This window comes from Lepidochelys kempii, chromosome 4, assembly GCF_965140265.1.
Source record: "Lepidochelys kempii isolate rLepKem1 chromosome 4, rLepKem1.hap2, whole genome shotgun sequence".
Taxonomy (NCBI): domain Eukaryota; kingdom Metazoa; phylum Chordata; order Testudines; family Cheloniidae; genus Lepidochelys; species Lepidochelys kempii.
Window position 1 is genome coordinate 136,775,545 of NC_133259.1, and position 27,886 is coordinate 136,803,430.

At 48.1% G+C, this 27,886-nt stretch overlaps 1 protein-coding gene across 7 annotated transcripts in view; it reads left to right on the plus strand.

Annotated features, from left to right (window-relative positions):
* RAB11FIP5 (RAB11 family interacting protein 5) overlaps positions 1-27,886 on the plus strand; it is a 108,609-nt gene that overhangs the window by 62,826 nt on the left and 17,897 nt on the right. For 3 of the 7 annotated variants that reach the window (XM_073342998.1, XM_073343001.1, XM_073343000.1), the window contains exons 3-4: positions 1,625-2,354; positions 23,781-26,468. In XM_073342998.1, coding sequence (XP_073199099.1) covers positions 1,625-2,354; positions 23,781-26,468 — 3,418 coding nt within the window. Of the gene's footprint in view, positions 1-1,624; positions 2,355-23,513; positions 23,533-23,780; positions 26,469-27,886 lie in introns of those variants that run through there. The other 4 variants (XM_073343005.1, XM_073343003.1, XM_073343002.1 and 1 more) reach the window with 4 other exon arrangements.

The following is a 27,886-nucleotide window of genomic DNA, read 5'->3' on the forward strand; positions in this document are numbered from 1 at the left end:
TTTTTGATTACAAGTATTTGCATTGTAAAAAAACAAAAGAAATCGTATTTTTCAGTTAACCTTGTACCATTACTGAAGTGCAATCTCTTTATCATGAAAGTTGAACTTACAAATGTAGAATTATGAACAAAAATAATTGCATTCAAAAATAAAAGGATGTAAAATTTTAGGGCCTGCAAGTCCACTCAGTCCTACTTCTTGTTCAGCCAATCGCTCAGACAAACAAGTTTGTTTACATTTGCAGGAGCTAATGCTGCCCACTTCTTGTTTAAAATGTCACCTGAAAATGAGAACAGGCGTTCTCATGGTACTGTTGTAGCTGGTGTTGCAAGACATTTACATGCCTGTTCTCACTTTCTGGTGACACTGTAAATAAGAAGAGGGCAGCATTACCTCCTATAAATGTAAACAGACTTGTTTGTCTTAGCAATTGGCTGAACAAGAAGTAGGACTGAGTGGACTTGTAGGTTCTGAAGTTTTACATTGTCTTGTTTTTGAGTGCAGTTTATGTAACAAAAAAAAATCTACATTTGTAAGTTGCACTTTCAGGACAAAGAGATTGCTTGACAGTACTTATATGAGGTGAACTGAAAAATACTATTTCTTTTGTTTATCATTTTTACAGTGCAAATATTTATAATAAAAAATGATATCCACTTTAATTTCAATTACAACACAGAATACAATATATATGAAAATGTAGAAAAGCATCCAAAACGTAATACATTTCAATTGGTAGTCTATTGTTTAACAGTGCGATTAAAACTGCAGTTAATCGCAATTTGTTTTTTTTAATTGCAGTTAAGTTTTTTGAGTTAATCGCATGAGTTAGCTGATTAATCAACAGCCCTAGTATTAATGCATTAAAAACCAGCTTCTTAGCCACACAATGCTGTCTGCTCCCTTAAGTTTGATGCCCTGGGTTGTGCTGGAGTGAGAATGCACATAACTGCTCTCGCACAATTATATGCATCCGCGGGAAAAACCACATTGCGTGGGAAGGTCGAATCTGATGTGCACCATTTAATGTCAGGCAATTCTCCAGATTGGACTCTACAACGAATTGCAAAAAGTTATTGCATGTATGACTGTATCACCTGGAAATGGGACTAAATGCAGGGAAATCTTAAGTCACATTTTCCCATTCGCCATAATGTCCTCAACTAAATTGACAGTTCTTCACAAAGCAGTGTGTTAGCATAGTCGTTGTAGTGAATCTTAGAGGAGCAGTCCTTCCCCATGTAAAATTTTAAGCGATGCTTCCGCACAAATCCACATATTGCTAAGATCTTTTCAGATAGTTTCTTGCCTCTATTACTAATTTTCAGATTTATTTTAAAGGAAGGTTTTATCCTCCTTTCCTCCTCCCTTGATCCTTCAGTGAAATCATATTGCTACTCTTGGTGAGACTTCTATAGCAATGTGCTCATGCTCTTGTCTCAGGATTTATTATAATTACATTATATGATTGGGAGAAGCCACAGCTGGGGTTGTGAGGGTGGGAGTTGGAGCAGTTTCACTGATACCTTCAGCATTGGCAGGTGGTAGAAGGCAATGTTGCTGTGTGAAATATGTGGGGTCAAGGCAGATGTTCTCATTTGATGCTGCTTTTTCCTCCTTCTAGTTAAAGACTATCTACCTTCTCCAAAATTAGCCCACAAGAGAGCATTCAGTGATGAGATCTCCCAAGTTAACGTGGTAGCTGAGCCGAAAGCAATCCAAAGTCCAAAGCCAAAGGATGACCCTGTCTCCAGATCCTCTCTCTGTGTCAATGGAAGCCATGTTTACAGTGATGAACCTGCACCAAAGAGCCCAATGTCTGACCTACCGAGCTCCTTGCCGCTGTCCCTGCCTCTACAGAATATCACCAGAAAGTCTGAGGAGGGTTTCCACGCTGGCTTCCCTCCTCCTGACTCTGAAGACCTGCCATGGGGAGTCAGGCAGCAGAAAGAAGAGCCCAGATTCCTTCCCTCTCCTCCCAGCTTAGCAGTACAAGAGGAGAACAAAGTCTCAACCAAAGCTGTAACCCTCAGCAACCATCTAGGTAGAGCCAAGTTGGAAGAAGGCAGCCGCTTAGAGACCAAACCTGTGCAGATCGCAACGCCGATGGTCTTCTCCATGGAGGTGACAAAAGACAAATCCCATGAGGAAACCAGAAAGGAAGACAAGAAGTCCAAGGTTGGCTTCTTCCACCATGGGGGCACTAAAGGTGATGCAGGGAACAAGAGCTTGGGGGAGAAGCTGGGATCATCCCTGACCATATCTCCGCAAGTAACAGCTGCTGGAGATGAGAAGAGTAAGAGCAGCAGCTGGTTTGGATCCAAGGACACCAAAGAACCTTCTCAGAAACCCAGGTCAGTAGAACCAGGATTATGGACTATGCTGAACTGCTCCCTACAGTCACACTTCAGAGGCCACTGTAGCTCTTTAACCAAGCCGCCCCAAGATACAATCTAAAAAGCCATGCTGTTGTGACGTTGCTCTACAGTGTAAATGGAGCTGTGATCCCAAATTAGACGCACTTTCCAAACCTATTTTCTAGCCATGCTGTGATAGGAAAAAATACTTCTAAGGGGGTATAAATATCTGTCGGCGTCTCCTGCAGGGGGAAGGCTGGTCTTGTGGCTAAAGCACAGGACTGGGAGTCAGGAGCCCTGGGTTCTATTCTTGCTTCTGCCACAGATCCACTATGTGAGCTCAGTCAAGGCAGGTCCCCCTTCTGGGCCTTTGGGATGATACAGTTCTCTCCGGGATGGAGGTTTAACTCCGTAATGTTCACAAAGCATATTTGAAATCCTTGGTGGGAAAGTGCTATAAAATATTATGCCTAGGTAGCTAACGTTCCCTTTGTACTTCCTGTTGCACCCCAGTTGGGATCTGGGGGATCAAGATAGCTAGTGACAGGTGCATTGCTTACAAAGGAGGATGCCTCCCTGATCTTTGATTCAGGGTGGCACTGTGCTGCCCAAGCCCCAGGAGGGTGGTAGGTGGGTAACACTGGGTAATGTGAGTGAACCCTTTTGAAGTGGCTAATCCCAGCTCTGCTGTTTCCCTCTTTCCTCCTGCTTATGCATCTCTAATTGCTCTAGCATAGCGTGGTTATTCATCCTCTACACAGGTGCAGGAGTCTGTGGCACATGGAACTATTTCAACTTTGTGCCTCTTATATGCTGGTTCTATCATGGAGATGCAATTCCCACCCCCATCCTCTTCATTCTTCTTAATGGTTGAGTTCTTGTGGGGGTGCTGAGAACCATTGAACCAAACTGTAAACCCTGTGTCTGATGGAAACCACTAAAAGCCAGGGGGTGCAGGAGCACCCCTAGTTCCATCACCTGTGCATTCTTGTCTGCCATTTTCAGCCCCATCTTCCTGCTGATATTGCAGGGAGTGAACCCACCCACCCCAGCAATAAACCCACCCACCACTGACTTCAATAAAAAGGATGAATGCAGTAACTCTAACTGGTGGCTTATCCCTGGTCCATCAAGGAAAATAAATTCTGAAGTACATTTGGCTCGCTGTGCCGTTAGCTCTTGTTCTTAAGAATTTGTTTAGGTTTACAACATTGCCTGGAGTGGAAGCAGGAGGAAAAGTTTGTTTGCTCTTTGGAGACTCAAGCTTTTAAAAAAAAAAAAATAAAAGGGTGTTTTGAGAATGCTGGTCTGGGGCTGCATAAGAGGTACAATCCCTGGTTTGTTTGAGGTAAGGGCCTGGGGTGCTGAAACAATCGGTTCACATACTAAAAGGGTTTCTTACAATGTTATCAGAGTGCAACAGGTTTAGCTTCCTGCAGCTTGAACAAGGATGATAAAGTATGGCTACCTTGCATGCTCATTATTAAGGGGAAAAAATAACTCTTCCCTTGTACCCCTGTGGAAAATGCTACAGTTGCAGGAGGCCGTGGACACATGGAATCAGATTAAAAGGGGGAATTATAAAAGGAAAAAATAAAATCACTTTTCAAAGACATTCCTCACCTCGCGGACTTCCACCTTACCTTATCAAAGCTTCGCTCCCACGGCAGTTTGGGGCAGAGGGAGGGTTCAGTGCTTGCTACATCTGACAATCAAGTCAGATATTACAAATTACAATCTTACTGCTTGCTACAGGAACCCCTCACTTAACGTTGTAGTTATGTTCCTGAAAATGCGACTTGACACGAACGATGTTAAGCGAATCCAATTTCCCCGTAAGACTTAATGTAAATGAGGGGGTTAGGTTCCAGGGAAATTTTTTTCACCAGTTTTAAACAAACAATTTAATACTGGTACACAGTGGTGATGATTGTGAAGCTTGGTTGAGGAGGAGTCAGAGGGTGGGATATTTCCCAGGGAATGCCTTACTGCTAAATGATGAACTAGCAATTGGCTGAGCCCTCAAGGGTTAATTCTCACACTCTACAAGGCAGCCGGAAAGGAGGGAGGGCAGACAGAGAGACACACCCTGTGTGTATTTGAGAGAGAGAGATGCTCATTGCCCCTTTAAGTATGAAGAGTGGGGTCAGAAGTACACTGGTTTGTTAATTAGATCAGCAAGCTGAGACCAGACTGCAGCTCCTGCCTAAGGCAGGAGTCTTGGGGAGCAGCTCCAAGGCAGAGGGCAGGAGCAGCACCAGCACATGGCAGTGCGGGAAGGGACAGCTGAACTGCTGGCAACTGATAGCCTGCTGAGCAGCTGCCGCACAGGGAACTTAGGAGAGCGGGGAGCTGATAGGGGGGCTGCCGGTCCACCCTGGTTCCAACCACCCACCAGCTAGTTCCAACCGGCTGCTCTTCCTGCAAGCAGTGGACAAAGCAGGCGGCTGCCAAACAACGTTAGAAGGGAGCATTGCACAACTTTAAACAAGCATGTTCCCTAATTGATCAGCAACGAAACGTTAATCAGAACGACTTTAAGTGAGGAGTTCCTGTATTTGATGGGCACTTTTGAAAGAGTTTTACCCACTAAAGGACTTCCTGAGATCTCAACTCCTATTAAATGTCAATGGGACTTGGGCTGCTAGGTGACTTTTGAAAATTTTATCCAGTATGTTCACATCTTATATTTCTTTCCTCTTGGCGAGGGAAACTAAACTAGTCAGTTTTTAGTTAACTTCACTTTCTGCTTCTGGATCACTAATTCTGTACTGACTATACAGTAGAACCTCAGAGTTACAAACGCCTTAGGAATGGAGATTGTTTGTAACTCTGAACAAAATGTTCTGGTGGTTCTTTCAAAAGTTTACAACTGAACATTGACTTAATACAGCTTTGAAACTTTACTGTGTAGAAGAAAAATGCTGCTTTTAACTATCTTAATTTAAATGAAACAAGCACAGTAATCGTTTCCTTACTTTGTCAAATCTTTTTTAAACTTTCCCTCTATTTTTTAGTAGTTTACGTTTAACACATCTCTGTATACATATTATACATATTGTATTTGCGGGTTGTTTTTTTTTTCTCTGCCACACCTGATTGCATACTTCCGGTTCCAAATGGGGTGGGTGGTTGACCAGTCAGTTTGTAACTCTGGAGTTCATAACTCTGTGGTTTTACTGTATATCTCTGTGCTGACCAATTTGCCAACGCCCCTGTGCTCTACGGGTAGGGCAGCATTAGCCCCATTTTACAAGTTGGGCTAACTGAAGCAGGCAAGTTTAGTGAAGTGTCCGGGGCTGTGTGGTAAGTCGGTGGCAAGCTCTTCCTGCTTCGCTTCTGATGTGGTATTCAGGAACCACAAGCAGCAGCCCTTCTCCATTCAGTAACCCAGAAGCAACTGAGCAAGTCAGCAGCAGTGTCTTCCTGCAAGAAAACCTCCACCCAAGCCTCCCTTAGAATGGCGACTTCCTTTCTGCTGCCTCTTTTTGAAGCCGAGTAACTCCAGCTGGTCAACTGAGTAAGCAAGTAGAACTTAACATGGGTAAAGAGCCCATTGTTAAGTTGCCTGATTACAGGCAACTTAACAATGTCACAAGTGAAGGCCATGTAGTTACTGTGGGTGGTTTCTACTTTGGGTAATGGAACACACCAGACCCTGTGAACTCACCGGCACCTAGTTTCTGCAGCACTTGTGGAATTCTGTGCCAGGTGCAGATCAATTTAAACTTTCAGGTTTGATTGAATTCAATAAGAAAATGAAATCACTACTGGGTCCTTCTATGTCAGGTTTAAATATTAACTAGGTACAATGTCCTTCATTTTCAGTGTGCAGCTTATTTTTGGCTCAGGTAGACGTTGGCAGGGGTGAGGTTGGAGGTTTCAGTGTCTGGGTGGGGTACTGTTAGGAGCCGGGAAGGCATGTGGGAAGGGTAGTTTGGAATTGGGGGAATAAGCACAGTGGCTGGAGGATTTTTGATTAGTCATTTTTGCTGATGACAAAAAATAGGGGAAACCCTCCAATTAATAGGAGTACTTGTGACACCTTAGAGACTAACCAATTTATTTGAGCATAAGCTTTCATGAGCTACAGCTCACTTCATCGGATGCATACTGTGGAAAATACAGAAGATGGTTTTTATATACACAGACCGTGAAAAAGTAGGTGTTTATCACTACAAAAGGTTTTCTCTCCCCCCACTGCACTCTCCTGCTGGTAATAGCTTATCTAAAGTGATCACTCTCCTTACAATGTGTATGATAATCAAGGTGGGCCATTTCCAGCACAAATCCAGGGTTTAACAAGAAAGTCTGAGGAACAGTGGGGGGGAGGAATAAACAAGGGGAAATAGGTTACTTTTTATAATGAATCAACCATTCCCAGTCTCTATTCAAGCCTAAGTTAATTGTATCCAATTTGCAAATTAATTCCAATTCAGCAGTCTCTCGTTGGAGTCGGTTTTTGAAGTTTTTTGTTGAAGGATACTCACTTTGAGAACAGAAATTGCGTGACCAGAGAGATTGAAGTGTTCTCCGACTGGTTTTTGAATGTTATAATTCTTGACGTCTGATTTGTGTCCATTTATTCTTTTACTTAGAGACTGTCTGGTTTGGCCAATGTACATGGGAGAGGGGTATTGCTGGCACATATCACATTGATAGATGCGCAGGTGAACAAGCCTCTGATAGAGTGGCTGGTGTGATTAGGCCCTGTGATGGTGTCCCCTGAATAGATATGTGGGCACAGTTGGCAACGGGCTTTGTTGCAAGGATAGGTTCCTGGGTTAGTGGTTTTGTTGTGTGGTGTATGGTTGCTGGTGAGTATTCGCTTCAGGTTGGGGGGCTGTCTGTAAGCAAGGACTGGCCTGTCTCCCAAGATTTGTGAGAGTGTTGGGTCGTCCTTCAGGATAGGTTGTAGATCCTTGATAATGTGTTGGAGGGGTTTTAGTTGGGGGCTGAAGGTGACGGCTAGTGGCGTTCTGTTATTTTCTTTGTTGGGCCTGTCCTGTAGTAGGTGACTTCTGGGAACTCTTCTGGCTCTATCAATCCATTTCTTCACTTCTGCAGGTGGGTATTGTAGCTCTAAGAATGCTTGATAGAGATCTTGTAGGTGTTTGTCTCTGTCTGAGGCGTTGGAGCAAATGTGGTTGTATCGCAGAGCTTGGCTGTAGACAATGGATTGTGTGGTGTGGTCAGGGTGAAAGCTGGAGGCATGTAGGTAGGAATAGCGGTCAGTAGGTTTCTGGTATAGGGTGGTGTTTATGTGACCATCGTTTATTAGCACTGTAGTGTCCAGGAAGTGGATCTCTTGTGTGGACTGGACCAGGCTGAGGTTGATGGTGGGATGGAAATTGTTGAAATCATGGTGGAATTCCTCAAGGGCTTCTTTTCCATGGGTCCAGATGATGAAGATGTCATCAATATAGCACAAGTAGAGTAGGGGCGTTAGGGGACGAGAGCTGAGGAAACGTTGTTCTAAGTCGGCCATAAAAATGGCATACTGTGGGGCCATGCGGGTACCCATAGCAGTGCCGCTGATTTGAAGGTATACGTTGTCCCCAAATGTAAAATAATTATGGGTAAGGACAAAGTCACAAAGTTCAGCCACCAGGTTAGCCGTGACATTATCGGGGATAGTGTTCTTGATGGCTTGTAGTCCATCTTTGTGTGGAATGTTGGTGTAGAGGGCTTCTACATCCATAGTGGCCAGGATGGTGGTATCAGGAAGATCACCGATGGATTGTGGTTTCCTCAGGAAGTCAGTGGTATCTCGAAGGTAGCTGGGAGTGCTGGTAGCGTAGGGCCTGAGGAGGGAGTCTACATAGCCAGACAATCCTGCTGTCAGGGTGCCAATGCCTGAGATGATGGGGCGCCCAGGATTTCCAGGTTTATGGATCTTGGGTAGTAGATAGAATATCCCAGGTCGGGGTTCCAGGGGTGTGTCTGTGCAGATTTGATCTTGTGCTTTTTCAGGGAGTTTCTTGAGCAATGCTGTAGTTTCTTTTGGTAACTCTCAGTGGGATCAGAGGGTAATGGCTTGTAGAAAGTGGTGTTGGAGAGCTGCCAAGCAGCCTCTTGTTCATATTCCGACCTATTCATGATGACGACAGCACCTCCTTTGTCAGCCTTTTTGATTATGATGTCAGAGTTGTTTCTGAGGCTGTGGATGGCATTGTGTTCTGCACGGCTGAGGTTGTGGGGCAAGTGATGCTGCTTTTCCACAATTTCAGCCCGTGCACGTCTGCGGAAGCACTCTATGTAGAAGTCCAGTCTGCTGTCTCGACCTTCAGGAGGAGTCCACCTAGAATCCTTCTTTTTGTCCAGGCCTGAGACCTATTCACCCATGTTTTTCTAAAAAAGAAAAGGAGGGCTTGTGGCACCTTAGAGACTAACCAATTTATTAGAGCATAAGCTTTCGTGAGCTACAGCTCACTTCATCGGATGCATATCGTGGAAACTGCAGCAGGCTTTATATATACACAGAGAATATGAAACAATACCTCCTCCCACCCCACTGTCCTGCTGGTAATAGCTTATCTAAAGTGATTTCCAGCACAAATCCAGGTTTTCTCACCCTCCACCCCCCCACACAAATTCACTCTCCTGCTGGTGATAGCCCATCCAAAGTGACAACTCTTTACACAATGTGCATGACAATCAAGCTGGGCTATTTCCTGCACAAATCCAGGTTCTCACATCCCCCCCACCCCCATACACACACAAACTCACTCTCCTGCTGGTAATAGCTCATCCAAACTGACCACTCTTCAAGTTAAAATCCAAGTTAAACCAGAACATCTGGGGGGGGGGTAGGAAAAAACAAGAGGAAACAGGCTACCTTGCATAATGACTTAGCCACTCCAAGTCTCTATTTAAGCCTAAATTAATAGTATCCAATTTGCAAATGAATTCCAATTCAGCAGTTTCTCGCTGGAGTCTGGATTTGAAGTTTTTTTGTTTTAAGATAGCGACTTTCATGTCTGTGATCGCGTGACCAGAGAGATTGAAGTGTTCTCCGACTGGTTTATGAATGTTATAATTCTTGACATCTGATTTGTGTCCATTTATTCTTTTACGTAGAGACTGTCCAGTTTGACCAATGTACATGGCAGAGGGGCATTGCTGGCACATGATGGCATATATCACATTGGTGGATGTGCAGGTGAACGAGCCTCTGATAGTGTGGCTGATGTTATTAGGCCCTGTGATGGTGTCCCCTGAATAGATATGTGGGCACAGTTGGCAACGGGCTTTGTTGCAAGGATAAGTTCCTGGGTTAGTGGTTCTGTTGTGTGGTATGTGGTTGTTGGTGAGTATTTGCTTCAGGTTGCGGGGCTGTCTGTAGGCAAGGACTGGCCTGTCTCCCAAGATTTGTGAGAGTGTTGGGTCATCCTTTAGGATAGGTTGTAGATCCTTAATAATGCGTTGGAGGGGTATAACGGGTTAGAACAGGGGTTTTCAACCTTTTTTTTCATATGGGGACACCTAAAAAATTTCAGATGGAGGTGCAGACCCCTTTGGAAATGTTTTACACAGTCTGTGGATCAGCAGGGGTCTGCGGACCACAGGGTTGAAAGCCACTGGGTTGGAATGATCAAGTGAGTATATTTTAGTGACCAAGGGCCAATAGAATAGTGAAATATGTCGTTAAATAGGATTAATGGGGCAAATTGCAAATATAGAAATTCACTCAACCCATTAACCATAAAGCGAGGTTATGGTAAAAACACACAACACTTTATATCTTCAAAGGGCTTTAAAACCCCCTAACTACAAACAAACTCAATTAGCCTAAAGGGAGACCTCCCTGAGCTATTGACTAATCGCTGGTAGCAGCTCTGTGCACTTTGAAGTCGGCTGCACACAACTTCTGCCAGCTCTGTGGCTCTCCTGACCTAACTTGACCAACCTGCTCAACTGGACATATTAAGGTATTGGATTCAGCACGGCCGTGCACCTTCTGTAGCCATTTAAACCTGTGTAAATCGGGTGTAAAACGCTACCTCGGGTGAGAGAGAGGGGAGTGCTGCCAGGTGGCATTTTGCACCCACCTTGCATTCACTTGACACAGAGGTAAGTGACATCATGCCATGCAGGGTAGCAGAGAATCGGGCCCCCATTGTTTTGCTGTGCCAGTGGCCCTTGTCGCTGCAAGTCTCCGAATGCAATCCCACTTCAGTGAAACCTGTCACTACCCCAGCACTGGAGATGGCTTCAGGGCAGACGATGGAAACGGTCCTGAAATAAAGTCTTACAACATCCCTGGGAAGTGTGCAGTAGGTTGTGGCCTCTCCCACTTCACAGGTCGGGGAGTCAGCCAGATTTTCAAGAGTAGCCACTGAGTGGGGGGGGGTGCCCCCTTAGACAGCTGGGGCCTGGTTTTCAGAAGTGCTGATCACCTGGAGTGCCCCTCGGCCTCAGGTGGAGCTGGGGGTGCTCGGCACCCCTGAAGTTCAGGCCCCAGGTGTGTCGCATCGGGTAATGCGGATCAGTGGTTCCTCCTTTCCGTTCGGGCCAAGGCGACTTGCCCAGAGGTCTGGCTGGAGTCCGTTGCGGAGGTTCGAGCGGGAGGGCTCCTGCACCCCGGCCGCCTCCTTCCCACAGCCTAGGAAACTGCAGAGGGGCGAGGGATGAATCCGCTTCTTCACGGCTGACTTCCTGTTTCCTGCCGGGCCGGCCTGGAAAGGGCTGGGCTGGGCTAGGCCAGGCCAGCCGGCACCGTCCTCCCCAAGCATTGGCACCAGCTTGCCCCAGCCAGCGCACGGAGTAGCCGCCGCGCCGGAGGTGGGTGCCCCTGGGGGCTTGGCTGACTCTGTGTTCGGGCCCTTCCTGCGGCCAGGCCTAGCCTAGTCCCTGCAGGTGAGGGGGATGGGAGAGGTCCAGGCCTGGGGAGACGATCAAGTTGGGGGGGGCTCCCCGGCTGCTCTGAGGAGGCGGAGGAGAGCCCCAGCCCCCCGACAGGAGAACCGAGCTGGGGGGGGCATTGCCACAAAGCGACTGGAGGGCCTCGCTCCCTTCCCCTCCCTGCCTCGGCGACGGATTTCCCTGGGACACCGAGCGCCGAATGGCCGGTGGGTGGGTCTCCGCTGTCTGCTGGTGTCACGGCTCCCGAGGGCCCGTTCGGAAGCGGGGGGCTCGCTGGGCCGGACACTGTGCAAGCCCCTAGGGCGGGGCGGCCCCTGCCCGCCGTCTCAGGCGAGAGGCTCGCCGAGCAGGTGTGAAAAATGGCGGCAGCATTGAGCTGCTCGGACTAGCTCTGTGCTTTAACGGCGCCGACGTTCGAAATGCCCTCATTAAAAATGCCCGTAGCCCACCCCCCACCCCCCCCGATCCCTTAACACTCAGGCCTCCCCTTGGAGAAGGGGCTGCGAGCCCTAAGATTGTATGCAGTGTCGTTGTAGCTCTTAGACTGACTTTTGTTTCACCCCTTCTACATGGACTCTCTTCCTCCCCGCCCCTTACGTTTAAAACACTAAAGACTCCCTCGGGTGCGGGGCCTTTGGGGTGCTCACTCTGCTGCTCCCAAGGGGGCAGGAGGGGAGGGTCCCTCCAGGTGTGCGTTGGGAGAGCAGAAATCCCATTGATCAGATGTGCAGTGTATGCTCTGAAGCCTTTGCCGGTGAAGGTGATCCGGAGACCTACCTGTAACTAATGCCCACTCCGGTTACTGTACTTTCCCTCGTCCCCAGCCCTGCAACACGGCTCAGAGTCCAGGGTACGGACACTCTTGGGGGGCTGCTGGGTCAGGTGGCCTCAGAGGTCTTGGCCTGGCCCTGGGAAAGTATATAACTGCTGCCTCTGGTCTCTCCCTGCAGGAAGCGAAGGCCTTAAAGTGCTAGTTTTCCTCGGGTACTCCATGGTGCTGGCTGGGGGCTGCTGGCAAAGTTCTGACTCCATTAATGCCCACAGCAGCACAGGGGGGCGATTCCTTCCCATTGTTGTTTGAGGGGAAAAACACCTGATCTTTGTTTCTGTTATGGCTGGAATTTGAGCCTTGACCTCTGTGCCTCAGCTTTTCCATGTGCATGTGGTTTTATTTCTCTTCTAATACAGATTTACCCTCCTTTTGCAAAGCACGGTGCAATCTCTGGATTGTGAGTGCTTGTTGGACGAAGTGCAGTGTTGCTGTATTTACTCTGCAGAGCAGACTGGGAACTGTAGGAGAAATCTCACTGATTAGCTGTTGGCCCAAGATGAGGCACTCGAGTTGCTTGTATTTTTTTTTTTTTTTTTTTAATCGAGGGAGGCCAAGATATACAAAATACTGCCAAACAGTGGATTCCTTTCCCCCCACATTTATTCATTTATTTTTGCTCATTGATCTGTATGTTCCTTTTATGGGAGTAGCTGGGTTAGTAAGTATTTTAAGACAGTGATTCTCAACCAGGGGTATGCGTGCCTCTGGGGGTACGCAGAGGTCTTCCAGGGGGGTGCATCAACTCATCTAGATATTTGCCTAGTTTTACAACAAGCTGCATAAAAAGCACTAACGAAGTCAGTACAAACTTACATTTCATACAGACAATGACTTGTTTATACTCCTCTATATGCTGGACACTGAAATGTAAGTACAATATTTATATTCCAGTTGATCTATTTTATAATTAAATAGTAAAAATGAGAAAGTCAGCAATTTTTCAGTACTAGTGTGCTGGGACACTTGTATTTTTATGTCTGATTTTGTAAGCAAGTAGTTTTTAAGTGAGGTGTAACTTGGGGGTACGCAAGACAAATGAGAGTCCCAAGAGGGGTACAGTAATCTGGAAAGGTTGAGAGCCACTGTTTTAAAAAGCAGTGCAGACTTGTGAGTCTAGGCTGCTGCAAATATATGGACACCCCCCCCCCCCCCCCCGCGGGCCCTGTGTAGTCCTTAACACCCTCAGATCATAGTCTGACAAATAGCTGATATGGTAGGAAGAATTGGGATGCGTTTCTTGGAATGTTTTCTACAGTTGGCTATTCCATGAGAATGTGAGTGGGGGAGGAAGAGGGTGGGGCTAGGGAAGGGAAATCCAAACCCTGGCGTGAAAGCTTGCCTGGTAACTGCTCAAGCAAGAGACTCAAGGGAGAAAGTTTGTTGTTGATTGAATTCTGACTGTGTACTCAGTGGTCTGCAGACCTAGAGAAACTCCTAGTCCCTGCTGCAAGGAGCTTACAATCTAAAGACACGGACAGTAGCTTGCCTGTAATGGAAGAACATCCATAGACTGTGAAGGAAGCCCTGTTGGGTGTCAGCAAAGGGGCTTTGAGGGTGGTTTTATGGTGGGGGTAGTTTGGTCAATGGACAGACAATGAGGAAGTTTCAGGTGAAGGGGCTGTTTGGAAGAATGCACGAAGGGGAGACTGAATAGTTTAATAGAGGCTCTGGAGGAGGGTAGGCAGCAAGAGGGGTATGGCAGTGATTAAATGGTTGCTTTTAACAGGCTTGCTGGGAGCTCGTCTGACTGTGGGTGCTGTAGACTGACAGGCCTTGTCATTTGCTCTGCCACTGGCTCACTCTGAGACCTTGGGCAAGCCACCTGATGACAGCCTTAGTTTTCTTATTGCTAAAATGAGTATGATGCCTCCACCTTAGATGAAGGGAGGTGTATATAAACTGCTAAGTGCTATTATTATTTCTGAGTCTGATGACTTGAGGTGTTGGAATTGGAGTAGAGAGAAAGAGCGGAGACTTAGGCTTGACCAACTATCTGACACCAGGGCACTGGCTCTTCTCCTAAAGTCTAAGGAGGGAAGCTAAAGGAAGTGGATTGAGTGGTGGCTAGGAAAAGGAGATAAGTACTCCTGCTGTACAGCAGGAGGGCCCAAGTGCCCAAATCAGATTGGGCGCCTTTTTGGGGGTTTGTACAGCACCTCTCCTGGTCAGAGACGGCTCTTGCCTCAAAGAGCCTGCGATCTGGATGAAAGTGACTCAGTGAGTGAGTGTGGCAAATGAGGACAAGTGAATGCCAACAGGAAGGTGTGTTAGGTAAGCGAGCCGTGTGTGTGGTTTGCAGGGTTTTGTAACAGAGCCAAACGAGGAACTAGTGTTGCTAGACCTTGCTGGCCCCATCTCAGTTTGACACTTAAATAATTTCTAGTGTTGTCATGTTCAGGATCTAAAATCATGAGCCGCCAAAATATTAGGGTCTTACAGAGCCTTCTAGGGAAAGGGTGTGGTGAACCGGATATGTGCTGTCACCTGTCACTTTCCTCTTGGATTGATAGTGGAAGCTTTTCCAGATTTCCCCTATGTCCAGCCAGGTACGTCCCCGTGGTCCAATCCCTGTCAAGGTACATGGATTTCCAGTGGCAAGGATAGGGATTTTGCATGCTGGAGAGCCCAGTATCAAGTGTGTACATAATGCCTGTGATTAAATATTTGATGGGAAATGTTTTCTTTAGCCTTTATTCCTCCTCTGACCCCCAGAAGCAATAATTTATAGCTGGCTACACCTATGAATGGTTGGTCTCAGATAAACACCTTTGCTTCCCGGGGAGCATCGTGAAGAGAACACAACCTACAGGCAGATTTCTAGGAAGCTAGCATAACCATCTCCTGTTCCAGTACCAAGCTGGTTTGAATTGGGGTGATTGGGCTGCCGGTGTCTAGTTAGAAAGACCAGTACAATATTTTAAAAGGCACTGAAGTCAAGGATGCTCAGCCTGACCCAGCTGATATTTTTTCTGGATTCTTGCTGTGCAGCTCTTAACTGAGAGCTAAAAATATTTGGGGGATAATGGAGGTAAAGCTTTAGCTGAATTGGTGCCCATGTGGTGAAGAGAGTGTGTTGTTCAGGGATTAGATCTAGGGACTGAGAGCCAAGTCTCCTGGGTTCTTTTCCCAACTTTGCCACAGATTTGTTGCAGGACTGGGCACTTGGCCTCTCTGTGCCTTATTATCCCAATTTTGCAGGTGGGGTAAATCTGGGGGTGGGAAGGATGTGAGATCCATTAACTTTGGTAATAGCTTTGAGATCCTTGGACTGAAAAGTGCTATACTGGTTATTGCTCTTCCTAGTTTTGTGAGAACAGCTCTCGGGCATAGCATGGCTTTATTGAGACATATGCTTTTAGAGTCCAGCACTGTCACAGTTACTGTGAAAGGATTTTAGCTCAGTTCAGTTCTGAAGCTTTTAAAAGTCTTTTAGTCTGGGTGTTTCATTTACTGCTCTGGGAGGGCAGGCACAAAAATTTAACATCAGGGAAATAGGAAGATTTTTTTTTCTCTCCACATGACAGATTTTTTTGTTTGTTTGTTTTTGTTCTTTAAATTCAAACAGGAGCAGAAAATAATTGAATCCCCACCCCACCTCAGAGGCTGTAGGAGGAGTTTCAGGTTCTTGGGTTCTCTGGCAAATGCCTATCCTTCTATCACCTTACGTTCCGGGGGGTGGGAAATGCCTGTTTGGATTATGATGTTGACAGGAGTGGTCGTCATACAAGTTCCCCCCTTCCCCCCGTCAAAAACAGGTATTGAGCAGAATTTCTAGAATGGGAGCTCAGCTCCTCCCTTCCCATATTTAAAGAGGTGTGGCTGAGAGTGGCAGCTGTAGAAGGAGCTGGTGGTCAGGACTCTTGGGTTCTAGCCCTGTGTATGGTGCTGACTCGATGCATTTTACTGGTCAGTTAACCTCTGTGTCTGTCCCCTGTGAAAGGGGGACGAAAATACAATGTGTTCCAATCCTGCCAATTTGCAATGTGCTTTAAGTGCAAGGTGATGGTGTTAATGTCCTCCTGGTGTCAGGGCTGCAAAAGCCCTGTTTCCCATAGGGGAGGGAGAAGTTTCCTCTGGCAAGTGAAGGGACCTGCACAATGCAGCACTATTTAAAAAAAAAAAAAAAAGTTTTAACCTTTCTGGTTGTGAAGTATTTTTTTCCGAATGTGAGTAGAAACCTGCACTTATGCAGTGTCACCTCCCTGAGCCTGCAGCCTTGGCTGCCCCTCAGGTCTTTGCCAGCTGCCCCAGAGTGAAATTAACATCACTCTGGTCACTTTCACTGATGCTGTACAGAACTGGTAGGCAGAAGCCATGCTCTCAAGGATCGTGTCCGTTTCATGCTGCTGGTGGAGTGGAGTGGTGCATCAGTGGAGGTAGGCGTGGTAACTGATCACAGGGGTGGAGCATCTGAATAATGGAGACAGGAGGTGGGGGTAGAATAGCGTAGCCCTAGAGGGGGTCACTTCTCCTTTTCAGCATCCACAACTTCATATGAAAGAGCCTCCAAGCAGTGTCTATGAATCATAGAATATCAGGGTTGGAAGGGACCTCAGGAGGTCGTCTAGTCCAACCCCCTGCTCAAAGCAGGACCAGTCCCCAACTATGGAGAGCACTGTAGCAGAAAAATCAACTCCCACTGAATACTTACAGCCCTGTTCTTCAGAACTCTCTACAAACATTCATTTACTAACCCCCAGCAGCCCTGTGGGATAGGCAAGTATTATCACAGTGTTACACATGGGAAATGTGGGGCACAGAGTGGCAAAGTGACATGGACAAGATCACAGGGGTCGCTGGTGTCAGAGCTAGGGTTAGAACTTGGGAGTTCCTGGTTCCCAGCTCTTTGATCAGATCTCTGACTGCACAGTGCTCTGTTATGCATGGGCCGTACTCAAACTCCCAGCCAGGGCTACTCTTCTGACAGGAGAGGGAAGCATGGGGCCAGCTGCCAGCAAGGGAGAGAAATGGAATGTATGTGGGAGAGGTGAGGAGACTGACAAAAGTGAAAGCAAGATCAAGTCAGTTAAACTCCTCTAGATGTAAAAGCAGTGGAGACAATTTTGCAGCATTGTAAATGCTGTCCATCAGAGGCGTGGTGCCAAAGAAGTCCTCGAACCTTCCCTAGGGAATGGGAACGTTGGGTGTTGGGCTCTGCTGAGCAGGGTGGAAGTGTAGCTCTGATCCTAATACATCAAACATCACTTATGTTTTCAGGACCGCTCCTTGACCTCAGTAATAAAATGAAGAAGGGGTTTTTTTTTGTTTTTTTTTAAACTAAAGTGGGAGTTTACTTTCCATTGAGGCAATGCAGAGCACGCACTCCCCCTAGTGTAAAGTTTCTTTATTTCAGAGGAGTAAAACAGAAGCAGGAATTCTGCTTTCTGGAGGATTTCTAAAGACTGTGACCATTTCTAAAAAGCTTGTACCTTGGACTAGAGAACAGCCAGCAAAGGTGAGAGCTGCCCCTGCTGATCAAAGACACGGCAGGCTAAGGGAGTGCCAAGTATTAGAGCGTCAGACGCGTGTATGATCTCCAGTATTGTGTGTGTGTGTGTGTGTGGGTAACCCCCTTTGAATGCCAGGGGTTCTGTGTGTATCTCGAAGGGAGTACAGTTGGTCCCAGATCCTGCAGAAATGTGACATTTCAGTGTTCTTAAATCTGTTGAAATTGGCTTTGCTTCCCCCCCCCCCCCCCAGCCTCTTGGGCCACAGCGAGAAATGCTGTTCTGGAGTGGATCCCTTCATAGTTATGTCGATGAGAGCTGGAAGGATGCCCTGCGTACTGGGGACAGTTCACAGTCTTATTTTCAGGGTGGGAAGGATTTTGGCTTTAGCGCTAAAGACTGGGGTGGCCAAGCGTAAGGTGACTAGGTCAGGAGGCTGAACAGTGGCTGGAAGGGTGTACATAGCTATGCTTCCAGTAACTCCTGTTCTTCCAGCAGAAATATAGTTCTCTCAATCTACAGGGAGAAATGTACAGGTTTTTGTAGCTAATGGCAGAGGGTTGCACACTTTGCTGCTCATGTTGACCAAGCTCTGTGCCTTGTTCAACCTTTTAAGTGTAAATGTAGGTCGGGGTGGAGGTAGGGCTGGCCAGAGTGTGAGGGGCTGACTGGGGACAAGAGCCCGGGAGGGTGGGGCCGCTGCATTGGGGGCGGTGAGGGTTGATTTTGGAGCCACCTGGCTGGAATGGGGAGGAGGGCCTTGTGTGGGTATGCCGCTCACCCTCCATGCTTGTAAGCTGCTGCCTCTGATGTGTAGACAGCAGCCATAGGGCTCCAGAGAGCTTCCTCTGCCGGCATCACAAAATGGGCAGTTTATGATGGGCTTAATTTCAGGCTCTTTTAGTTTCTTCCAAAATCAGCAGGGGTCTGCCTGGTGCTCCCTTGAACGTTCTCCGACGTTCTACCATTGCTCGGATGTGGTTTTCTGAAGTTGTCGCGTTACAGACGTATGACTGGAGAAATGCCGTCAAGGTGAACGTAGGGCCTTGCTTTGCTTGGCCAAAAAATACCGAAACCAATTCAGAGCTAGCACTGCAGGTGCAATGCTGCATACCCTGGGCCAGGGATTGCTGGTGTATTTAGCCGTGGAGAATTGTAGAGCTGGAAGGTCAAGAGAAATATCCAGATGTGCTTTACAACCCCCTGAGCGAAGGTGGATTGGAGGCAGGACAAGACAAACAAGACAGTGGCTCTGTGGACCCAGGGGATGGGCTTGTGGTTAAAGCTGTAGCCCCAGAACTCTGGAGAGCGGGGTTCTCTTCCTGGCCTTTCCACGGGCTTTCTGTGGGATAATCTTGGGCCTCCACCACTTGGTTCCTTTGTGGGGTCTCTTACTCTGTGCCAAGGGGAGGTAAAATGGTCCCAAATCTGAATTCTCTGCTCACACCCTGGTGGTGTTTTTACATTTGCTGTGCACAGATGTGAATGGCAACATAAGGTGCCAGGCAGTGGGGAATTTGAGTCATCTGTCTGAGGTTCTCATCTGTAAAGCAGGGGTGATGAGGATGATGCTTCCTTACTGCACAGCAGTGTTACCAGCATAAACCTGTTAGACGCTTGCATGTTTCAGTACTGAGTACCACAGAAGGCTTGTGAATAATTCAGTAAAATGGCTCCCTGATGTAATGCCGTTGTCTTCCATGGAGTTTGGCCCATTATATCCTACCTGTAGCAGCATTCTGTCTTCCACCCAAGGACGATTAATGCTCCATCCGTGAAAGATGGTTGCAGTGGACCCTGGAACAATACAGAATGTGCCCGAAGTTTGGTTTCAGTGTCAAGTTTATGTTGGGCCATATTCATCAATCTTAGTGAAGGTTCATGGGCTGGGACTGCCTTATGGCTTGGGACACAAACCACGTGTGTGAAATTCAGAGGCTTTATCTGTCCCAGTGAGTCCTTAGTTTCATTGTAAAGAAATCTGGTCTTGATTTTCAACACTGCACCTGGATAGCTTTCTATTCTTTCAGATTAAAAAATAAGTAATGTGGGGGGGGAAGGGGGGAGATGCTGATAGTGGAAGGCTCATTTAAGTTTCACCAGAACTGCATTTCTTTGACTGCTCTCATTGTCTTGTGTGGATCGTAGCTGGAGCTGCCGTTAAGAGGAAGAATAGACAGATCCTTTCCTCCATCAATAGAATTGATGGGGTCATATAAAAATGAATTCATGTTACGCTCCTGTTCCAGGGACACAGACAACTTGAAATGCAGTCCACTATGCAAAAGTAACATAATTTCAGGCCCTGCACTTTTCCCCAAACTCTGCCCCTTGCCTCAAAATGACTTTTTTTTTGTTTTTGTTTTTGTTTTTGTTTTTTTAAGGAAAACAGTTTCTCTTTTGGTCATAGTAGGACAAATCCACAAACAGCAGGTGAAACTGACTAGCCAGAAGGTAAAATGGGTCAAACACAAAGTAAAGGGTGGGTGGGGGAGGCTGTTATTTTTTCAGTCTAAGTGGCATGATATATATGTAACAATAATGCCCCCCCAAAAAATTCAGAGATTCATTTAGCTGGGATTGGTCCTGCTTTGAGCAGGGCGTTGGTCTAGATGACCTCCTGAGGTCTCTTCCAACCCTAATCTGCTATGATAAAGTCTTTAAGTTGTCTTGGCTGTGTTCCTCCCAAAGCAGCTCTGCTGAGGTTGGTAAGGCCGGCATTTTGGCCTTTGCTGCTGCTTTCCCCCATTCCATCTAAACTTTTATGTATAGCTCTGGTTTTGAAAACATGCATCCATGCTGCGTTCGTTTCCTATTCTGGAACTCTCCCGGCGTACATTGCACCGGCTGGCTTTGGGCAATAACCTGCCAGTACCAGATCAGCCTAGAGGCGTACGATGACTGAAATTTACTAAGGAAGCGAGCTTAGTTTACAGCCTTCATGGAGAAGTTTATAAATCACAAAAAAAGGGAGCAGGGGAAGAGAGAATTTCGATGGGAAATTTATTTTAAAATACCTTGATGGCACGAGAAGTCAAGTGGTGCCTATAAGCTCCAGTGAAGTTATGCAGCCTCATGTTCTTATGTAAACTGTCTCTGTGAGAGAAGGCTGAAGGGGGATGGAAGAGAAGGTGCTTTTTACATTTCCTCCTAGCTGAACTTTAGCTACACACAGAGAGATGCTTGCTTAGTGGCTACTGTGACTAGTGAAGGCCCAATCCTGTGACATCAGTGAGAACAAGACTAGGCTGTATATAGAATAAACAGTGGCTTTCAATCTTTTTTTTCATTTGCAGACCCCTAAAATATTTCAATTGGAGGTGCAGACCCCTTTGGAAATCTTAGATATAGTCCACGGACCCCCATTGCTCCACGGACCACAGGTTGAAAACCACTGGGCTAGAGACTGACAGTATAATACGGGTTTTTGACTTTTTCTTCCCCCTCCACAAACTTTGATTTGCCCAAGTCATTGACATCAATATTTCACTTGTGGCTGATCACCCTAAAATCTGATTTTTTTTACTGTGTGGCTCTTCCCCAGAATGGTAGTTCGCTGCATCATTCTGCCCCATAGGAGGTCTGGTACTCCTGCTATTTGAGTTGCTCTGCTCTGAGCACAAAGGTGGTGGGTAATTGTCTATAGCCAGGTCAGGTGCTGCCCATTCAGCCCTCCCAGGGAATGCAGGAGGCCATATGAGAATGCAGCGTTCCAACCAGGAAGTAACCGAGAAACCTCCGTCTGAAGAACACATGGTAAGACAAGTGGCTGATTGCTGAAGGGACCCTGCATTGGTGCGTGAGACTCTGGTCTTTATGCCATCTTCATCTGACCGTTGCCATTTGCCTTTGCCACTATGCAGCCCGCTTGCTGAATGCAGGCCCTAGAATTGGCTGCTTAGTTACTGTCTCAGCTGATCCCTTAGCTTTTAGAAGCGGGGGGGGGGGGGGGGGGGGAGGAATGGATCTCAAAGTAATCCCTCCTCCCTGACCACTTTACCTTACAGCTGCTCAAGCAAGAGGAGGGTTCTCTGGGAGGCACCAGACTTGCCAAGAGCCCAGCATTTGTGGTTTCTTCTCTCTGACAAGGGCTGGTAGCTGAAAGCAGAGCAGGTAGCTACATGTTTTCCCCTCCACTCAGAGATTAGCAATGCCATTGGCTCCTGCAAGGGCACCCACCCGAGGACCCTGAATTCGGGTCTTATGAGGAGAACCTAATGCCCAAAGGTCTGTGCAAGAATCAGGGCCTAAGTGTGCTGAAGCAGCCCCTGCTCTAGAGACCCTGTCACCATCTTCAGTTCGTTTGTGTGAAGTGAGTGTGCCAAGCAATAGGAAGGAGGCTGGGAAGATAGCGGGATGATCACACAATTATGCAGGCTGGGGATGGGCACAGCGTTAGGTACCAGATCACTGACCCCTTTTAAAAAAATGATCTTTTTGGAAAGTCCTCATTGACTCAGCTCCTGTGCCAAACAAGTGACCGTGACGGCTTATGATTTGTATACTATTTGTTTGATTCCCCTCGTCTTTATAGTCTGTCCCCAACCACCCCTCTACCTGCTGTCAGGGGAGGATCCTTGCAGGAGCCAGAGAGCACAAACCGCACTGATTGGCTGTAGGGCATATGATCTGAAATCTGGGGCAGGGAACTTGCCACCAGAGCGTGTTGGTTACCTCTCTGTTCTCACCGCTCAAGAGTCTGGAGCTGCTGGGAGGGTGCTGCCCCCTGGTGCTGCTGGAAATGAGGGGCTTTTGGGATAAATGTGTCCCCAAAGCCCTAGACTCTGTAGGGAGTACTGGGCAAGGAGATTCAGCTATCCCCCTTGTGCTTCTGACTGCTGAGTCTTGGAGGAGAGGGTTTGAGGGCAAGGATTGCCTTGTGATTGAAGTACTGGCTGGGAATGGGAATTCCTGGCTGCACCAGGGTCTCCCGTGTGACCTCATGCAAGTCTGTTAAGTTCTGTGTCTCAGCCCAGGGGTAATCCTGCTGATCTGCTGCCCAGGGCCTCATGCGGCTCCACTCCAGAGGTTTGTGAAATGGGTTGAGTTGAGCTGGCAACACTCCAGAAAGGAGGAGGATGATAGCCTCTGACCCGTTGTAAAGGTGGGGAAGGATCTGCATCTCCATTGGTACAGCCAGGGAAACTGAGTTGCGGGGGGGGGGGAGGTTAATGGCCTGTTTCTTGGTGGTGCTGAGATCCCTTCAGCTTCCGTTGAGTGGGACAAGGGATAGCTCATTGCCTCGGAGACACGGAATGGGAGTGGCTTGCCCAAAGATCACACAGGGAACCAGCGGCAGAGGTAGGAACAGAACCCAGCTCTCCTAACTCCCAGCCCAGTGCCCTGGCCACATGCTGCCCCCTGCTGTTTGTTTGTTTTCTCTTCAGCTATAACTGCAGTTCCTGTGCTGACTTCAGTGTTCAGGGGGCTCTGTGGGAGGAGGGGAAAGGGAGGATTTTGAGAGCCTCTCTCTGCTGACCTAATGTGAAACCAAGCACACGACCAGACTCTGGAGTAAGTCACTAAGGGCTGGGCTTGCAACCCTGACTCACGTGAGTCAGCCTTACTCATTCCAGGAGCCCTCCTGAATTCAGTGGGACTACTCGCATGGGTAGAATTGGAAAATTGGCATCCAGAACAAGTTATCAATCAATGAACAGGGAGTTTGGGCCACAGGTGCTGAAATGGGGCTCCTCTCCAGTTCTGTGTTCCTCCAAGGTCATTTGGTTCAGCGCAGTAGGAATTCTGTATGTTGTAAAGAAACAGGGTGGGGGGGAGCACAAGAGCTGCCTTAAAACAAGGGGTTCCCTTTCCTTTATACCAGTGCATGCACTATCCATGCATCTCTGTCTTAATCATTGCTCTGCTTAACAGGAAGGAATGTGTGATCCCTGCAGCACTGCACAGCTTTGACCATAAGTGTTTGTGGGGTGGGTAGGGTGGGGTGGGGTGAATATACTTAAGCGCTGTCATAGTATTAACCAGGAGGACTATTTTGTCTTCCCTCCACAGCCTGGAAGTGTCTCCTAAGGTAGAAACCAGCTCAGATGCACCTTCTCACTTTTCCCCTTGTTCCCCTGTCCAATGTCCTCCTGCTGGTATAGTCCATCCTGCTCGCATGCTAAGCACTAACCTTTTAACTGCTACTGAAGAAAGCCAGTTTGGATGCCTGTCCCCTACCAACCCATTCCTCCACTCCTTGCACAGCAACCCTTTCTTTGAGGACCTCCTTGCTGACCAGGTACTAAACTCTCCTTCCCCTACTCACTTTTTCTCTAGTTTCCAGTCTGGGTCGCATGCTACCAAAGAGGTCGTTGGGCACCTTTATTCCTCTGAGGATTACAGTCCCTCTGCCTCCCTAGGACTTCACAAACCACAGCAGGAGTCTTCAACCCAAAGCGCTGGTGCCCCTATTCCAGAAGCCACTCCCACATCCCAAGGACTCAGCCCTCCTCGAGAACAGACTCCTGCTACTCCTTCCGTCTTTGACTGGGATGACACCTTTGATGCCTTTGCGACGAGTAGACTCAAACCAGAAACTCGGGAGGAAAGCCTTTTGAATTCTGTAGTTATGGAGGACGTGGCCTACATCGATGATCCAAGTCCAACAGGAAGCCCAGCTGAACTGGTTCATGAAAACCAGACTGAGAAAGCTAAGACTGAGCCACAAGGTGCTGATGAAGTGTCTCTAGGCCCAGGGTCCTGGGCAGATGTCACAATCTTAAAAGAAATGGAGGCAAATGTACTGAAAACAGTGCAGGAAGCTACACGGAAAGAAGATGGTGTGTTGGGTCATTTGGGCTCTCTGTTGGAGAGTGAGAAAACTAGCACCTCTCAAGCCTGGTCTGCATTGGGAGCTTCAGGGAAGGAGGATGCAGCAGCAGCATTGACTACTCAAAATAGTGCTAGAGAGAAATGGGACAGCGAAACTGTGCGCGTAGAAAAACTGACTGTAGCATACAGTGAGGAGGAGCCCAATAGTGCAGGGGAAGATGAATGGACGACCACGGCCACAGAAACAATTGGCGGTCTATGGGAAAGTGACCAAACCGTCGCCGAGAAGGAACACGAGATTCAGGAGAGCATGTTCAGGCCACGTCCACCTTCCGACGAGGGCATCCTCGAAGAGGAAAGCAGCCCTGTGAATGCCCCCGGCCTATTGACCAAAAGCAACTTAGTCTTGGAGAAACCCAGTGAGGCACTTCCTCAGAATAAGGCTGCCCTGTCACTGTTGGGGTCAAAAGTGGAAGCGGCGGAGAAGCCATCAGCTGTAGTCGACATCGGTGACGGTCAGGATTCTAGTAACACAGAGGGGATGATTGATATAAAGCCACCAGGAGGTGGGCTTCAGATTAGTGCACAATTGGAGGCAGATGAAGCCAGCATGAAACTCGGTTCTGACTTTCACGAGAGACAGATCCCCTCTGCTGTATGGACTGAGACCCCAGAGAGGGAGGAGGAGAGCAGTGGGGCAGCTGGTTTGGAGATAACCATGGGGGCACCGCCGCCAAAGCCTCCGAGATGGTTCACACCCTGGGATTTCAGAGAGGAAGATGATGAGGCCAATTTGGACACACAGATGAGCCAGCAAGGCAACGAATATCAGTGTGAAAATGAGGAGGGCCCAAAGGTGGCAGTTCAGCCGCAATATACCCATGTAAGCAGAGAGAATGTTTCCCCAGTGGCTCCCAGCCCACCTGTGTTGGGAGCAGCGATAATTGAAGCAAAAGCAAGGCGCATCCCTTCGGTTGCTGGAGATGCTGATTCTGCCACAGAGGACTGGGTGGCTAATTTGAAGGCAAGAGCTAATGAGTTCACAAAACGGGACACCTCTTCTGGGGAAAACCTGCTAGAGATAAATGAGGAGACTGGGGCTGAGCAGTTCGAGACTTGCCCTTCGAAATTCTCTCTAGACAGATTAGGCCTGTCAGATGCTGAAGAAGACTCAAACAAATTGGAAATGGTAAAGCCAAGTTTCCACTCCCAGTCACAACAGCTCACCGAGCGACGCTCCGGTGCCGGGTGGGGCTTGTCGGAGACTGCACCGGCGTTCCCAGAGAGGAACGAAATACTCCCTGAGCAGCTGATTCCTTCAAAGCCCGATACTCCCAGAGATCCAGAATCCAGCCAATCGGTGCTGTTCTGCACAGCTGTGGAGGAGCAGCGGCCCGCTACGCAATACCCAAGCCCCAGCCCAGCTGACCAGCTTGAAAGGTTAGCTCTGCAAGAGCATCCCTCGCAGCCAAGGCCTAAATCGGGGAAGGGAGATAACCAGGGACATCTTGGCAAAGCACCAGCCCAGCCAGCTGAACGGGAGCCTCAAACCCCAGAAGCGTTAGAGAGCCTGACCTGCGTGTCAGAGCAGGGTAGCTATTCAGCTGACAGGCCCGAGCCATTGTCGAGTCAGCGGCTTAGCTGGTCAGTGGATCAAGTGATAGACTTCAAAAAGGCTGAATTCTGGAGGCCAGTTAGCGGGGAGGAGAGCAGAGAGCAGGCTGACACTTCAACCCTGGGCAACCCTTTCACCCCCAGAGTCAGCCCCTCGTCCCCAAACAATCCCTTTGTGGAAAAGCCACCAGATGTGCTCCCAATTCAGGCCACGTCACCCGAAATGCCTGGTCAGGGAGGCTTAAACGTCAAAGACCTTCACAAGGAAGCTGCTCCCCATGGCTTCCAGCCCGCTAACCTCCCTGGGGACCCGTTAGTTGAGCTTCCTTTCTTGCATGGCAACCAGCCCTTGGCCTTCTCCACACCTTCTCTTGTGGCCGCGACTAACCCCCAGCAGTTCAATTTCCCTTCCCCCATCATGTGCCCTACAACTGGTGGGGTGCCTGCGGTGACCAGCCGGGCAGCAGCCCAGTCCTCCTGCCCTTTGCTGCAGACCAGTGGCATGAAAGTCTCAACGCTCACGGTTTTGCCCAAGGAGACACAGCCGGCTGAGAAGCCCTCTTTCCATCAGACAAGCAGGTGAGCACTCCGGGGAAGGTGAAGGGTGTGTCCTCGAGGGAAAATAGCCCCCTTCCTCCCTTCCACTGTTGGGCCTTTCGGTAGCACCTGCAGATAGAACGTCTGTTGGCCAAAGTTGTCAAGTAATCCATGCAGCAAAGGAAACTGCCTCAGCCTGCCTTTGTTCTCCTACCCCGTCCCCCAGATCTTTACCCACTTCCAAAGTGAAGCGTGCTAATCCCATTTTCAGATAAAACCCTGTAGGCCCCCGAGAGTTCCATTGGATCGGCTCAAATCCTTAGCTCTGTCGGACCAGAGTTCTCCGCGGCCGCCCTGTGCCTGCCGAGAGCTAGCGGTGTAACCATTGCCCAGATAGGCCCCGGCTGAAACCTGAGCCCCCGCAGAACTGTAAAGGCTGTTGCCACTCAATGTATTGCACTAACTTCAGCTCCCCACGGACTTTCCCTTCCCCTCCGTGCACTGCTCTTGCAAAATGCGTACCTTCGTATATGTGTCCGGCAAGGGGGAGTCCCCAAACTTCTGCCCATTAACGCCCTCACGAAACGCTTCATGGCATGTTGGCAGCTGTTTCTTCCTCCATTCATTCAGCTTTTGGTTGGTTTGTTTTTTTTTTTGTAGGGGCTTTCAGGTACTAAAATTCTCTTCTCTCCATAGTTAAAGCGTAACTGGAGCCGAGGCCAGCCTCCTCTGAGGAATCCTGGTGGTAGACAGGCAAACAGAATTTGGCCCTGAAATATTTGGGGGTGTGGGGAGTATCGAGGGAAGGCCTAGTCCAGTCCTAACCACTGGTCAGAGTTTTGTAACTTGTAGAAACCGAGGGAGATTCTGGAGGTAAAGGTGTGTTCTGTGGCTGATCCTGTTTTCCTGGCACACCATTGTGCGGCCTGACTGGGAGAAGAAGGGAATGTTATAGGGATCTGTCTTTACTCATCGCATGTCAAGGACCAAAATTCTGCTCCCAGGTTTGAGGTGACTATTGATTTCAGGGGGAACTGCGAGGACCTATCTGAGAGCTGTCTTAGGCCCTGATGGATCGTCTTACTTCTGCTACACCTGGGAAAACATAGTTCTAAGGGGCTGGTAGGGATTTCAACAGTCAGAATCCTTTTCCATCTCATGATGGGTGCAGTAGAATCCCCTTTTCCTTTTAGGCCCTGTACTGTAGTCCTTTCACATGCAAAGCTCTCCTTGACTTCAGTGGGAGTTCTGCATGCTAAATGACCTCAGGATCAGTCCAGTATTTTTCCATTTAATGGCTCCACGTTGGCCAGAGCCTTGGATCATGCTGTCCTTAACTGAATTATTCATCCTCTAACTGGTAACCCGGCTCAAAACCTGCAGGTAAAAAAATCATTGTGTATAGATAAGTGCTACTGTGCTTCATGGAAAGAGATGTATCCTGGAAATCCGAAGAGGGT